The 15452-nt window shown below is 38.3% G+C and overlaps 1 protein-coding gene across 2 annotated transcripts in view; it reads left to right on the top strand.

The window, feature by feature from the left end:
• The window catches only part of NNT (nicotinamide nucleotide transhydrogenase), a 93645-nt gene extending 91583 nt beyond the window's left edge, over window positions 1-2062 (top strand). For both annotated transcript variants that reach the window (XM_007095411.3, XM_042995132.1), the window contains exon 22: window positions 1677-2062. In XM_007095411.3, coding sequence (XP_007095473.2) covers window positions 1677-1826 — 150 coding nt within the window. In that variant the 3' untranslated portion in view covers window positions 1827-2062. The remainder of the gene's footprint in view (window positions 1-1676) is intronic.
• Window positions 2063-15452: the final 13390 nt, after the last annotated feature.

Genomic DNA, 15452 nt, shown 5'->3' with positions numbered 1-15452 from the left:
GACTTGTGTTTCATTCTCATAGTCAAATGTCTCTTCAGACATGCGCACAGAGCCATCCTGGTTCACTCGGCGAGGAGCGCTGATGCCTTTTAAAAGCTGCGGGAGCTTGAGTGGGTGTAGGGCCTAGCTCTCTATATCCAGCTTCTGTCTGTTCGGTGGCCAATAGAGAACCCGAGTGAATGCCCTGGTCACCATTAGAACCAAACGATATTATGTGGATGGATTAACAAAATCTGTAGCCACAGCTGAAAAAAGATCTGTGAGCTTTTGGAATGAGTCTGGCTGACTTCCAGATAGAGTCCAGTGAAGCAGATGGCTTCCCTCTGGGACAGTGAGTCATATCATTGCCTTCATATACGAAGATGAGCATGTTTTTTCATTTAATTTTTTTAAAGGGAATTTGTTGTTGTTATGGGGTGTCTGGAAGAACGGTGATTTAGAAATCCAAACTATAACGTGGCATAAGGAAGCAAGGCCTGCGCACATCACCTCTGTGGAGGCTCACCGCTGGGTCATAGAGACTCAAAGGCTTATACCTTTCCCCTGCCTCATTCGAGGGACATGTCTTTACTACCCTTAGGTCAGATCTGCATTTTAACAGTCATAATTATGTAATTATGTAAGTACATTTCCCTTTAATTTTGTTTCTCTTCATTGAAAATATGGGAGTGTGATACGCACTTATTCATGTGTAGATAAAAAATTACTGCATTCGTCATCAAATTGGAGAATTTGAAGAAGACTATACTAAGGCTGAGTGAAGTGTGAATAAATTTAGACTGCTTTCATTTTTGGATAAACTACCTAGACAACCACAGAAAGGCTTTTTATTTTCCTGAGAACTGACGTGCTATTTAACAGGATAGCACCATCCATAATCCATGTAGGTGTCAATGACTATACTACATCAATAGTAGAGACAGGTTTGCTTCTTCCATTTTGCTTTGTAGGACTGTAATATTAGTTATTACCTCTGTCATGTGATGGGCTAGATTGCTCTTTGGGCTTTTGTCTTGGCACCTTCTTTTTCTTTTTAATGTTTATTTATTTATTTTGAGAAAGAGAGAGTGCGAGTGAGCCAGGGTGGGGCAGAGAGAGAGAGAACACCAAGCAGGCTCTGTACTGTCAGCATGGAGCCCAACCTGGTGCTTGAACCCACCACTGTGAGATCATGATCTGAGCGGAAATCAAGATTCAGACACTTTACTGACTGAGCCACCCAGGCGCACCTGGAACCTTCTGATGTACTTTAAAGTGGTGGAATAGGAATCATGCCATTTTCCCATTAGAAGCTTATGCACTAAGTTTGGTCTCTTTAACACATTAGAGAAAGATGCTTATTTTTCTGAGTAGAAAATGTTACAGGGTCTTTATAGAGAAAAGCTCTGAGAAGAAAATCACTTGTAATCTTATGTTTCATAGATAAACTATTTATTGTTAACAAGATTTTTCTCTCTTGGATGTGAGTATGGGCACATTTAAAAAATTAAAGTTAATACAATGTGTGCCTGCATTAAAAAAACAACTCCTTGTGCATTTTAGAAAACTGTGTACTCAGGAGTTAGTAGTGGTGATGCTTCATTTAAAGCTAGGGCAGGGCAGTGTGGGCATACCTATCACATCCCAGCCCAGTCTGTTAAATACACTCATTTTGTCCCTTAATCTTTGCTCCTTAGGTCATCGTTATGAAGAGGTCACTGGGTGTTGGCTATGCTGCAGTGGACAATCCAATCTTCTACAAACCCAACACGGCCATGCTTCTAGGCGATGCCAAGAAGACATGTGATGCGCTGCAGGCAAAAGTGAGAGAATCCTACCAGAAGTAAATTTTCAAGACCAAGCTGTTGTCCGACAAAGCCACCTCTTCTGTTGTGGGAACAGGCAAATAAAGTATCACTCTATACAGCTGATAGACATCTGTAGCAAAGCTCTTGGAAGAGAAGGAAGACTGAAGAATGCAAAGCAAACAGGGATATTTTTCAAGATCCCTTGATTTTTTTTTAAAAGATTGAAAATTCTGAATGTATTTCTGTGCATATTTTTTGTGTTATGAATTCCAAAAGTATTTTATAAAAGGAGAAAGAACAGCCTCATTTTAGATGTAATCCATTTGGATTTTTTTATTCTTCCTCAATGGTCAACAATATTTTAAGAGATTAAGTTTTTAGGATCTTAGGACTTACATACATGGATCTGAACACTCTGACCTTGTAAACATTACAGGTACCTTCGTTTATGTTTTTTCAACAAAGATTACTAATTTGAGACTTGTGTCAACTCCTGAGCTATCCTCTTACCATTTAACCATGATCTGAATTAACCATATCAAATTGGCTTCAACTTTTCAAACTGTAGTACCAATTCTAGATTTCAGGGATGTATTTTCTCACTTCTATTTTAATACCTTAAGGGACTAGGTAATCTTTCAGAGATGCTGGAAACAATGACATCATTTGCTTTGTATGTTTCATCAGGACACCAGTGAAACATATAATTTGAAATCAGTATTGTATTCTTAAGAATCCCATTTCCAATCAGAGGTGTTTTTAATTTCAATCAATTTATAAAGTGTATTACTGTATTAAGTGCACTTGAATGGAATTCAGCTATTTGACTAATAAATTGAGTTCATCATGTTTGCGTAGAGATGTAGCAATGGTCTCTGGTGACAAAAGGCTCAAGTGAATAGTTTTGCTGGTTACTACCATCCGGGGAAGACTTGCCACTGGGAAATAGATGAAATTACTCGCTCTCTTAATTGTTGGCAAGAATTTTTTTTTCCAAATCAGAATGTGTTTTGAGGTCTTATGTAATTGATGACATTTGAGAAAAATGGTGGCCCTTTTTTTTATTAGCTACCTCTTTGTTTATCTAAACATCAGTAAAGACCATGTCTTTTTGCAGTAAAAGTGTAGATTTTCTTTGTGACTTTGCTACTGTGCCAAAAGCTGTGTATAGGTGAATGAATGAGTGAATACTTGGAATATCTGTCTCTCTCTGTAACTAATTTGGTACTAAGTTTCTTGAAATAATTATAAGCACATATAAACTATCTCTAAAGCAGAAAAAGAATTAACTGTTGTGAAATTTTTTACTGTAATGCTCATGTTTACTCAGTTTATAACTCACAATATCTATTGGTTTGGTAATCAACTTCTGTTTTGCTGTGCTTGAGATTAAGATCTGTTTGTGTGTGTTTGTGTGGGTGTGTACATGTGTTTTAAAGCAGGAAAGGCTCCTTTTTAATTTTTAAGTAATAAATGCAATTTGCTAATGGATCTCAGGTCATTAGTAACCTCAAGTCTGAATTACATCATGAAAGTTCTACTAGGAAAACAATAAATCGTATCTTTATGCCCTTTTCCTTTTCCCAAAGTACTTGTGGGTATATCTGGAAAGCAGCAACTTGGATTTTTTTTTTTAATGAGATAATTCCTGGATTCAGCTTAAACTAAAAATAATGATACTTGGATTTATTTATTTTTGTTATTGTAGTAAATCTTTTTCTATATTTTCAGAATTTAGGACCTCATTCTTTGCTGCTGACTAATCCTTTGTCATCTAGTTGTATTACTTGAGTTAAAAACTATGCTTCAGTTGGTTTTATTTTACTTTATTGCTTAGGATATTTAAATGATTTTTTGGATACAAAATTTCTTAAATTAATACTCCCAAAGGTTGGTGACCTTGGATTATTTATGGTGAAGTCTAAAATCAACAGAAATAATTTTCATCCATCCTATTTTATTGTTCTTTTTTTTCTAAGGCATACAACTGGAAGATATGACTTATTTTTTATTCTTGTATTGTTACACTATGTATAGATATTCAACTGGAAATAATTTTTTTAAAAGTCCATTGTACCCCACAGTGTGTTACCAAAAAAAAAGAATTACGCGTAGGCAGTGAAGTGCTAATGTTGATGTGTCTTTTAGGCCTTTTTGACCATCCGTTATTTTCTCGTTTGTCTTAAATTGGAAGTTTGTGTTTAAATTACTCATCTAAGTAAAGAATATATATAAGTAAATGGATAAATTTTAATACATTATATGTATGTTTCTGTCTAACTCTGGACAGTTTTTCAGCATATAAATCTTTTTATCATTCTCTCTGTATTTTTTTTCTAGGGATTGGAATAGGACGGAGAGAGAGGACTAATCTTTTTCTGCAGTGGGCGTTCAGGCCTTGATGGAGTCAGGGAATAACAGTTAGGTATTTTGTAATGAATCTGGATAGTGGGCCTTGGCCTTTCTGATTCTATCCAAGTCATGGCCCTAACTTTTAGATTTTGCTGTTTTCTCATCCAACACAAATATGGGATATATTATCTGTCAGTCAGGTTTAGGGTTTAGTTCAATTTATCCTATCCCAAAGCCTTATTATGTATAATTAATAACTCATAACCCATGTGTTCATCTGACTTAGAGGCAAATTTTCAAGTCCCTTAAGGCATACGTCTTGTGAATTAAAGCATTTTAGTACTGGAAAGTTGGACAGCTCATTTGTATAGTTAGGGGAGAATAGTTCAAATATCTAATTTATAGCTCCTGCCAGTTTTTGAGAGTCTTTGCCAACAAATATTGGGTCGGAATGGTAAGAGGAGAAAAACAAACAACCAAAATTCTACACGTCAGTGGCAGCAACTTGCATGTTCCAGCTGCTCCTTAGATTCCCAAAGGAAAGATAAATTAGTGTAATTAACAAGGAGGAAAAAAAACACTTTTAAGTGAGACTTTTTTTTTTTTTTTTTTTTTTTTTAATTTGAGAGAGAGGACAGGAGCAGGGAGAGGGGCAGAGGGAGAGAACTTGAGAATCTTAAGCAGGCTCCATGCTCAGCACGGAGTCCAAAGTGGGGCTCCATCTCATGACTCTGGGACCATGACCTGAGCTGAAATTAAGAGTTGGACACTCGACCGACTGAACCACCCACACGCCCCTAAAGTGAAACTTTTAAAGTGTTAGTTAAGTAAAGCAGTAGAAATGGTAACATTTGAATTTTGAAGCACTCAAGATGGCTGTTCTTTTTTTTTAAATGTTTATTTTGAGAGCGAGAGCGAGAGAGAGAGAGAGAGAGAGAGGGAGAGAGGAAGAATGTGAGCAGGGGACGGGCAGAGAGAGAGAGAGAGAGAGAACCCTAAGTAGGCTCCCTGCTGTCAGCGCAGAGCCTGATGTGGGGCTTCATCCCACAAATCGCGAGATCATGACCTGCCAAAATCAAGAGCCAGACGCTTAACCATCTGAGCCACCCAACACCCCAAGATTGCTGTTTTTAAACTTATCTCTTAGAAGTTACATATTGGGCTAAGGAATTGAACTGTTCACTATTTAAGTGGTTATATAGACATTTAGCATGGTATATACTGTAATTCTGGAGGGAAATCTTTTGGATAAAGTGGGTATAATGAGATAATGAGACAGTAATTAGATAATGAGAGACAGTAATTGAGATAACTAGACAGTAATTAGAATGAGACAGTAGATAGTCTTGTGCAAAAGGAAGGAGATAATGAGACAGCAATTAGAATGTTGACTATTTCAAACTCTTGACTTACGATGGTTAAGATAGTGGGAGGAAAAGATAGGGTCTTGGTAGATAATTTATTTGGGGGAGGAGTGGAAAATTATATTGAATAGGTAGAGAACATCTAGTTTATGATTATGAAGAACTTTAAAGGCTTGGACTCTAAATAGTGGGGAGATATTACATCTCTGTCGAGTTGATTGTGAAAGCATATGACTACCTCATTCTACGTAAAATATTTGTACTTCATATTCCTGTCAAAGATCACAACTTTAAACTCTGCTTTCCAATTCTTTTAAAAAGCCTATTTCTGAAGTATAATACTAATGAAAAAGTAGTCTAAAAGTTAGAGAGTCCAGTTTGCCCCTGGATATTTCAAATTTCACCCATAGACCAAAACAGCCCTCAGAGATCTGGGTACTTGGACTTTTGTTGTGTGGAGTTACTGGGGATAACAAAGGCAGAGAGGTAATGGAATGGGGAGGAGAGTTATCCAGCTCACCTAAGGTCACTGTGAGTTTGGGGGCACATACAAGTGGCAGCAATAGAATGGTGGGGAGTCAAAGTGGTTGTTACAGACTTTGAGAAGAATTGAAGTGATGTGGATTTGGGGTATGCAGGTGACACGTGGAATGATGGTGTCTAGTTCCTTCCCCCAACAATGGAGAGACATGAAAAAGGAAGTGAGAACTCAGGGCAAGGGATTGCAGGTGTTCCTGTTTCCTCTACCATAAAGAGAGAATAGGAAGATCCAAGAACCTTCTCCTTCTCCTTCCTTTTGCACTTGGGAAGATGAAAAACACAGCAGCAATGTGATTTGATGTAGGGCACAGTCAAAACACATGGAAATGGACCATTCAGAAATTGAAATAAGGCCACTTTTTTTTTAATCCCCCCCCCCCCCCCCCATCCACCTACGTTGTTTCTGGCTTACTCTAGGAAAAGCAAAACTTGGAAACTTCTCTAGTAATGTGTAGAACTGGAGTTAGCCAGTGAACTTTTATCTAAATGAGCTCTTTTCTGGACCTGATTTTCCAAAAGCCAGTGAGTTGCTATCAGCCAGCCTTGCCTTTGCCCTTTCTTTCTCCCATTTGGGGAATGCACTTTCCACAAGAGTACAGGGCTTACACTAATGTGGCAGGGTCTGTGCCTGGTTAATTCTATCCAGACCTTGTGATTCTAGTTCTCTGCTACACATACATAAACACTGGTTTGAACTGAAATGTCACATTTAAACGTCTATAGAGAAATAGGATAAAGTGTGACTGACTAACCACCTTGTGTTATGTCAGCAGGGAGATAGCTTCTTCCCCAGATGGATGAAACAGAATGTCATGGCTTTATTTGTAATCTTTTTTTCCTTTAATGTTTATTCATTTTTGAGAGACAGAGATTGAGCATAAGTGGGGTAGGGGCAGAGGGAGAGGGAGACACAGAATCTGAAGCAGGCTCCAGGCTCTGAGGTGTCAGCACAGAGCCTGACCGGGGGCTTGAACTCACGAACTGTGAGATTGTGACCTGAGAGGAAGTCTGACACTTAAACAACTAGGACACCTGAGTGCCCCACATGGCTTTATTTTTTAATGTTTTGTCACTACTCTCCGAGTTTACTGGAACAGTTTGCTTCAGAAATCACTCCCTCTAGAAAAGTGCCTTTAAAACTTTCAGGCTTCTACTGATTCATGGAAAATTTTGTTCTTGCAAATTATAGCCAGCTCTGTGGTTTTGTCCCATTGGGGTATGTATGAGCATAGAAGCTTGGACAGGACATACTTTAGGTCCACACCCTTGTGTCTGATTGGGGATCACTGCTTCATTAGTGTTGGGTATAATTATAGTAACCTGGAAACATGGTCACATAAAGATTAGAATCATGGTTGTAAATGAGACCAATAGAGCATTCGAAGACTATAATAGGAAATCTTATGAAAATCTTAACTCTATATGTAAGAACTTTAGAGTACTTGTACTGGATTTGGTCCTTGCTGTAATGCATCTCACCCAGAATACGGTCTGTGTAAGCACCAATGGTTGGATTTTAATGATGAACACAGGACAAGTAGTTGGATGATGGCATTGCCAGGAAAAGGGTTACTGTTTTCTCTAATGAAAACATTCATTCACTTTTGGTCATGCATACATTCCTGGAATGTTTCACCTTTTGCTAAATTAAATATAAAGGCATTTTATTAATAAGTATATTAGTATGCAGCTTGGATGGAGGGAGGGGAGTGCATTTTTGTGTGTGTCCCACATGGATTTATGTTTAGGACTCATTATCTGGAAGCTTATCTTAACTTTTTTTTTAAAATTCCAGATAGACAGACTTTGTCCCCTTATTCAATTTAGTATCTCAGCTGGTAATAGTAACAGTAGCTACTAGTTAACGAGTACTCATTTTGTGCTAGGCAACATCCTGTCCACATCCTGTGGGTTTTCAGTGCCTTCTACAATAGAAAATGGCAACCTAGATCTGACGAGGTTCCACTTAACTGGGTCCACTTAACCACTCTGTTGATGTTTCTTAAACAAAAATAGCTAAAGGAAAGATGGCACTCAAGAAAGGGAGGAACCATATCTTTCTAAACTGTTTAAGTATATTTTTAAAAAACCCAATTGAGATTTCAGCAAGAAGATACCAACCACTGACAAAATGATATGAAGAAATGTGAACCTTGTAGAAGAAACAAGCGACAGCTGTTTTTACATGACAAAAGTTGCTGGTTATCCAGTAGTGATTTGTCCTACCCTTTCTCCCAGCAGCTGCTGCCATTTGCCGCATACACAAAAGTTTAAGTCCTGGGGTTGCTTCTTACTTAGGAGAAGAATGAAGGAGACTTTGGAGCAGATTTTCCAAAATGCTTTCTATGTTATGCTTTCCAGAATCATACCTACTGCACTTCCATGCCTACTTGGACCTCCAACAACTGCCCACCTGACAACCAGTCTGGCCAAAGCTTTTTGCTATGAATTTTCATCTCCCAGGGCACAAACTCAGACGTCCCAAAATATGACTTTATTTTCTATAACTGAACTGACTTCCATTTTATTTTAATTTCTTATTTCTTATTTTATTTTTTTTAACTTCAGCATAATTTACTAAAAAGTGCTCTCGGCACGAGTTGTTGGTTGTGGGGTTTTTGTTTTGTTTTGTTTTGTTTTCCTTTTTATTTGTTTATTTTAAAATTTACATCCAAGTTAGTTAGCATGTAGTGCAACAATGAATTCAGGAGTAAATTCCTTAATGCCCCTTACCCATTTAGCCCATCGCCCCACAACCCTCCAGCAACCCTCTGTTTGTTCTCTATATTTAAGAGTCTCATGTTTTGCCACCCTCCTGTTTTTATATTATTTTTTGCTTCCCTTTACTTATGTTCATCTGTTTTGTATCTTAAATTCCTCATATAAGTGAAGTCATATGATCTTTGTCTTTCTGACTAATTTTGCTTAGCATTATACCTTCCAGGTCCATCCACATAGTTGCAAATGGCAAGATTTCATTCTTTTTGATTGCCAAGTAATACTCCATTGTGTATATATACTATGTCTTCTTTATCCATTCATCCATCAATGGACATTTGGGCTTTTTCCGTACTTTGGCTATTGTTGATAGTCCTGCTATAAACATTGGGGTGCATGTGCCCCTTCGAAACAGCACACCTGTATCCCTTGGATAGATACCTAGTAGTGCAATTGCTGGGTTGTAGGGTAGTTCTATTTTTAATTTTTTGAGGAACCCCCGTACTGTTTTCCAGAGTGGCTGTACCAGTTTGCATTCTCACCAGCAGTGCAAAAGAGATCCTCTTTCTCCACATTCTCACCAACATCTGTTGTTGCCTGAGTTGTTAATGTAAGCCATTCTGACAGGTGTGAGGTGGTATCTCATCGTGGTTTTGATTTGTATTTCTCTGATGCTGAGTGCGGTTAAGCAGTCAGTTGGCCATCTGGCTGTCTTCCTTGGAAAAGTGTCTATTCATGTCTTTTGCCCATTTCTTCACTGGATTATTTGTTTTTTGGGTGTGGAGTTTGGTAAGTTCTTTATAGACTTTGGATACTACCCCTTTATCTGATATGTCATTTGCAAATATCTTCTTCCATTCTGTCAGTTGCCTTTTAGTTTTGCTGATTGTTTCCTTTGCTGTGCAGAAACTTTTTATTTTGATGAGGTCCCAATAGTTCATTTTTGCTTTTATTTCCCTTGCCTCTGGAGATGTGTTGGGTAAGAGTTGCTGCGGCCAAGATCAAAGAGGTTTTTGCCTGCTTTCTCCTTGAGGATTTTGATGGCTTACTGTCTTATGTTTATTTATTTATTTTTAATTTTTTTAACGTTTATTTATTATTGAGAGACAGAGCATGAGCATGGGAGGGGCAGAGAGAGGAAGAGACACAGAATCTGAAGGAGGCTCCAGGCTCTGAGCTGTTAACACAGAGCCCGACGTGGGGCTCAAACTCACAAACCCAGTGAGATGATGACCTGAGCCAAAGTCAGATGCTTAACCGACTGAGCCACCCAGGTGCCCCTTACTGTCTTATGTTTAGGTCTTTCATCCATTTTGAGTTTATTTTTGTGTATGGTGTAAGAAAGTGGTCCAGGTTCATTTTTCTGCATGTCGCTGTCCATTTTTCCCAGTACCACTTGCTGAAGAGACTGTTTTATTCCATTGGACATTCTTTCCTGCTTTGTCAAAGATTAGTTGGCCATACATTTGTGGGTCCAATTCTGGGTTCTCTATTTTGTTTTATCGATCTGAGTGTCTGTTCTTGTGCCAGTACCATACTGTCATGATGATTATAGCTTTGTAATACAGCTTGAAGTCTGGGATTGTGATGCCTCCAGCTTTGGTTTTCTTTTTCAAGATTGCTTTGGCTATTCGGGGGTCTCTTCAGGTTCCATACAAATTTTAGGATTGTGTGTGCTAGCTCTGTGAAGAATGCTGGTGTTATTTGGATAGGGGTTGCATTGAATATGTAGATTGCTTTGGGTAGTATCGACATTTTAACAATATTTGTTCTTCCTATCCAGGAACATGGAATCTTTTTCCATTTTTTTGTTTCTTCAGTTTCTTTCATAAGCTCTCTATAGTTTTCAATGTATAGATTTCTCACCTCTTTGGTTAGATTTATTCCTAGGTATTTTATAGTGCAACTGTAAATGGGATTGATTCCTTGATTTCTCTTTCTGTCACTTCATTATTGGTGTATAGGAATGCAACCAATTTCTGTGCATTGATTTTATATCCTGCCAGTTTGCTGAATTCATGGATCAGTTCTAGTAGTTTTTTGGTGGGATCTTTTGGGTTTTCCATATAGAGTATCATGTCATCTGTGAAGAGTGAAAGTTTCACCTCCTCTTGGCCGATTTTGATGCCTTTTATTCCTTTGTGTTGTATGATTGCTGAGGTTAAGACTTCCAATACTATGTTGAATATTGGAACATAGAGTGGACATCCCTGTCTTGTTCTTGACCTTAGGGGGAAAGCTCTCAGTTTTTCCCCATTGAGGGTGATATTAGAGGTGGGTCTTTCATATATGGCTTTTATGATCTTGAGGAATGATCCTTCTATCCCTACTTTCTTTAGGGTTTCTATCAAGAAAGGTGGCTGTATTTTGTCAGATGTTTTCTCTGCATCTATTGAGAGGATCATGTAGTTCTTGTCCTTTCTTTTATTGATGTGATGTATCAGATTGATTGTTTTGTGGATATTGAACCAGCCTTGCATCCCAGGTATAAATCCCACATGGTCGCAGTGAATAATTTTTTTAATGTATTGTTAGATCTGGTTGGCTAATATGTTAAGGATTTTTGCATCCATGTTCATCAGGAAAATTGTCCCATAGTTCTCCTTTTTTAGTGGGGTCTTTGGTTTTGCAATCAAGGTAATGCTGGCTTCATAGAAAGGGTTTGGAAGTTTTTCTTCCATTTCTATTTTTTGGAACAGCTTCAAGAGAATAGATGTTAACTCTTCCTTAAATGTTTGGTAGAATTCCCCTGGAAAGCCATCTGACCCTGGACTCTTGTTTTTTGGGAGATTGTTGATTACTAATTCGATTTCCTTACTGGTTATGGGTCTGTTGAAATTTCCTATTTCTTCCTGTTTCAGGAATTTGTCCATTTCTTTCAGATTGCCCATTTTATTGGCATATAATTGCTTATAATCTCTTGTTATTGTTCTTACTTCTGCTGTGTTGGTTGTGATCTTTCCTCTTTCATTCTTGATTTTATTTATTTGGGTCCTTTCCTTTTTCTTTTTGATCAAACTGGCTAGTGGTTTATCAATTTTGTTAATTCTTTCAAAGAACCAGCTTCTGGTTTCATTGATTTGTTCTGTTTTGTTTTTTGTTTTGTTGTTGTTGTTGTTTTGATAACATTGATTTCTGCTCTAATGTTTATTATTTCCTGTCTTCTGCTGGCTTTGGGTTTTATTTGCTGTTCTTTTTCCAGCTCCTTAAGGTCTAAGTTTAGGTTGTGTATCTGAGACCTTTCTTCCTTCTTTAGGAAGGCCTAGATTGCTATATACTTCCCTCTTATGACTGCCTTTGCTATGTGCCAGAGGTTTGGGGCTGTGGTATTATCATTTTCATTGACTTCCATGTACTTTTTAATGTCCTCTTTAACTTTTTGGTTAGCCCATCCATCTTTAGTAGGATGGTCTTTAGTCTCCAAGTATTTATTATCTTTCCACATTTTTTCTTGTGGTTGATTTAGAATTTCATAGCGTTGTGATCTGAAAATATGCACAGTATGATCTCGATCTTTTTGTACTTGTTGAGGGCTGATTTGTGTCCCCGTATGTGATCTATTCTGGAGAATGTTCTAGTGCACTTGAGAAGAATGTGTATTCTACTGTGTTAGGATGAAATGTTCTGAATATATCTGTTAAGTCCGTCTGGCACAGTGTGTCATTCAAAGCCGTTCCTTCCTTTTTGATTTTCTGTTTAGATGATCTGTCCATTGTTGTAAGTGTGGTTTTGAAGTTCCCTACTATTATGGTTTTATTGTCAATGAGTTTCTTTATGTTTGTGATTAATGATTTATATATTTGGGTGTTACCATGTTTGGAGCATAAATGTGTATAATTGTTATATCTTCTTGGTGGATAGACCCCTTAATTATGATATAATGCCCTTCTTCATCTCTTGTTACAGTCTTTACATTAAAGTCTAGATTGTCTGATATTATTATGGCTACTCTAGCTTTCTTTTGGCCACCATTAGCATGATAGATTGTTCTCCATCCCCTTCCTTTCAATCTGAAGGTGTCTTTAGGTCTAAAGTGGGTCTCTTGTAAACAGCATATAGATGGATCTTGTTTTCTTTTCCATTCTGTTACTCTATATCTTTTGATTGGAGCACTTAGTCCGTTGACATTTAGAGTGGGTACTGAATGATGTGAATATATTGCCATTATGTTGCCTGTAGATTTGGAGTTTCTGGTTGGTGTTCTCTGGTCCTTTCTAGTCTTTGTTGCTTTTGGTCTTTTAAAATACGTTTTATTTATTTTATTTTATTTTTGTTGTCTTTTCTCCCCTCAGAGAGTTCTCCTTAAAATTTCTTGCTGGGCTGGTTTAGTGGTCAAGAACTCCTTTAATTTTTGTTTGTCTGGGAAACTTTTTATCTCTCCTTCTATTTTGAATGACAGCCTTGCTTGGTAAAGAATTTTTGGCTACATATTTTTCTGATTCAGCACATTGAATATATCCTGCCACTTCTTTCTGGCCTGCCAAGTTTCTGTGGATAGGTCTGCTGTGAATCTGAGCTGTCTTTCCTTGTCAGTTAAGGAGTTTTTTCCCTTGTTGCTTTCATAATTCTTTCCTTGTCTGAGTATTTTGGAATTTGACTATGATATACCTTGTTGGTGGTCAGTTTTTGTTGAATCTAATTGGAGTCCTCTGTGCTTCCTGGATTTTGATGTCTGTGTCTTTCCCCAGGTAGGAAAGTTTTCCGCTATGATTTGCTCACATAAAACTTATACCCGTTTTTCTCTCTCTTCATTTTCTGGGGCCCCTATGATTCTGATGTTATTCCTTTTCAATGAGTCACTGAGTTCTCTAATTCTTTTTTTTTTTTTAATTTTTTTTTTAACGTTTATTTATTTTTGAGACAGAGAGAGACAGAGCATGAACGGGGGAGGGGCAGAGAGAGAGGGAGACACAGAATGGGAAGCAGGCTCCAGGCTCTGAGCCATCAGCCCAGAGCCCGACACGGGGCTTGAACTCGTGGACCGCGAGATTGTGACCTGAGCTGAAGTTGGACGCTTAACCAACTGAGCCACCCAGGCGCCCCGCGAGTTCTCTAATTCTTAAATCATGCTCTTTTGCCTTAGTCTCCCTCTTTTTTTCTGCTTCATTGTTCTCCATAAGTTTGTCCTCTTTATCTCTGATTTGCTGCTCTGCCTCTTCCATCCTTGCTGCCATGACATCCATTTGAGATTGCAGCTCAGTTATAGCATTTTTTATTTCATCCTGACTAGCTTTGACTTCTTTTATCTCTGCAGAAAGGATTTCTAACCTATTTTCAATGCCAGTATTCTTATTATCGTGATTCTAAATTTTGGTTTAGGCATCTTGCTGTATCTGTGGTGATTAATGCCCTGGCTGTAATTTCTTCCTGTTCTTTCTTTTGGGGTGAATTCCTTCATTTCATCATTTTGAAGGAAGACAAGGAATTAGTAAAGTAAAAAAAAGAAAAATTAAAAAATTAAAAACAACACAAAAAAATAAAATAAAGTATGCTAGATCCTAGGTGTGTTTTGGTCTGGTTGTTGAAAGGAGCTTGATAGATTAGAGAAAAAAGGGAAAGATAAGAAAAGAGAAAAAAGGAAAACGTTTGAAAATTTGAAAACATGAATATAATAGAATAGAATAAAATGAAATGATGGAAGTGAAATGAATTTTAAAAATTTACAAAATAAAAAATAGAGTGGGAAAAATTAAAAATATTTTAAATAAAAATGGAAAATAAATATAATTTTTTCTCTTTCTGTATTCAAGAATAAGAAAAGAAAAAAAATCGAATAGATGGACCTGTGAACAGACTGAAATATGATTGAAATTATATCGATTTCTCCTAGAAGTCAAACTACGAAGCACGTTATAGTCAGTAAACTAAGCAGATGGAATGACTTGTGGTGTTCCTAAAGTGCACAGTTGGCCCAATTGGATGGGGCTTAGTGTAATGGCTCCATTCTCCACTAGATGGCGCTGCTTAGCTTGCTGGGGGTGGATTGTTGTGGCGCTTATAGGTATGTATGCACATGCACGGGAGGGGTGAAAATAGTGTCACCCAGCTACCCAATCCCTAGTACCAGAACTCTATGCTTTCCCAGACAGACCATCAAGCACCCCACCTTTGTCTCTGGCTTGTGTCCACTCCTTGCTTTTACACTGTAAACAAGCCATCAGGCTGCCTGGCGACATCTCCCTCCTGAGTTTTATCTCAGATGCAGCTGTGTTTCCCAACCCTTCGCTTCTGAAGATTGGGGCTTTGGCCTGTTCTGACCCTCTGGGTGAGGGTCTCACCAAGCAATTGCCTGGTGCCAGCTATCCCCAGGGATGTTCAGGAGACTGCACTGCTGCCGATTCCCTGAGACTGGGTGGGTGCCCGCCCACCCCAGAAAAATTTCACGTGGTCATGTAGCAGCAGCATCCAGGGATCATGGAAAAATCACAACACTCATCTGTCACCAGGCTTCCCACTTAACGTCCTTGTTCCAGTATCAGTGAGTGTGGTTGTTTGCCAGGGTCTGCTGGGACCTTTGCCTGTGGGATGGCTGCACAGCCTCTACCAGATGTCCTCCCAGCAGGGGAACTGCCTCTAGTGTGTGACCCGAGGACCCCTCAGACCTTGCTCTCTGTTCCTAAGGATTCGCCCTTCCCACCAGAGCACCACCAGGTATTGAGCTGTGGCATTTCAGACTCTATGCTTCCCTGTT

The sequence above is a fragment of the Panthera tigris genome, chromosome A1 (genome assembly GCF_018350195.1).
Source record: "Panthera tigris isolate Pti1 chromosome A1, P.tigris_Pti1_mat1.1, whole genome shotgun sequence".
Lineage (NCBI taxonomy): Eukaryota > Metazoa > Chordata > Mammalia > Carnivora > Felidae > Panthera > Panthera tigris.
The sequence above is the reverse complement of the archived record's forward strand: the minus strand, read 5'-3'. Positions and strand labels throughout refer to the sequence as shown.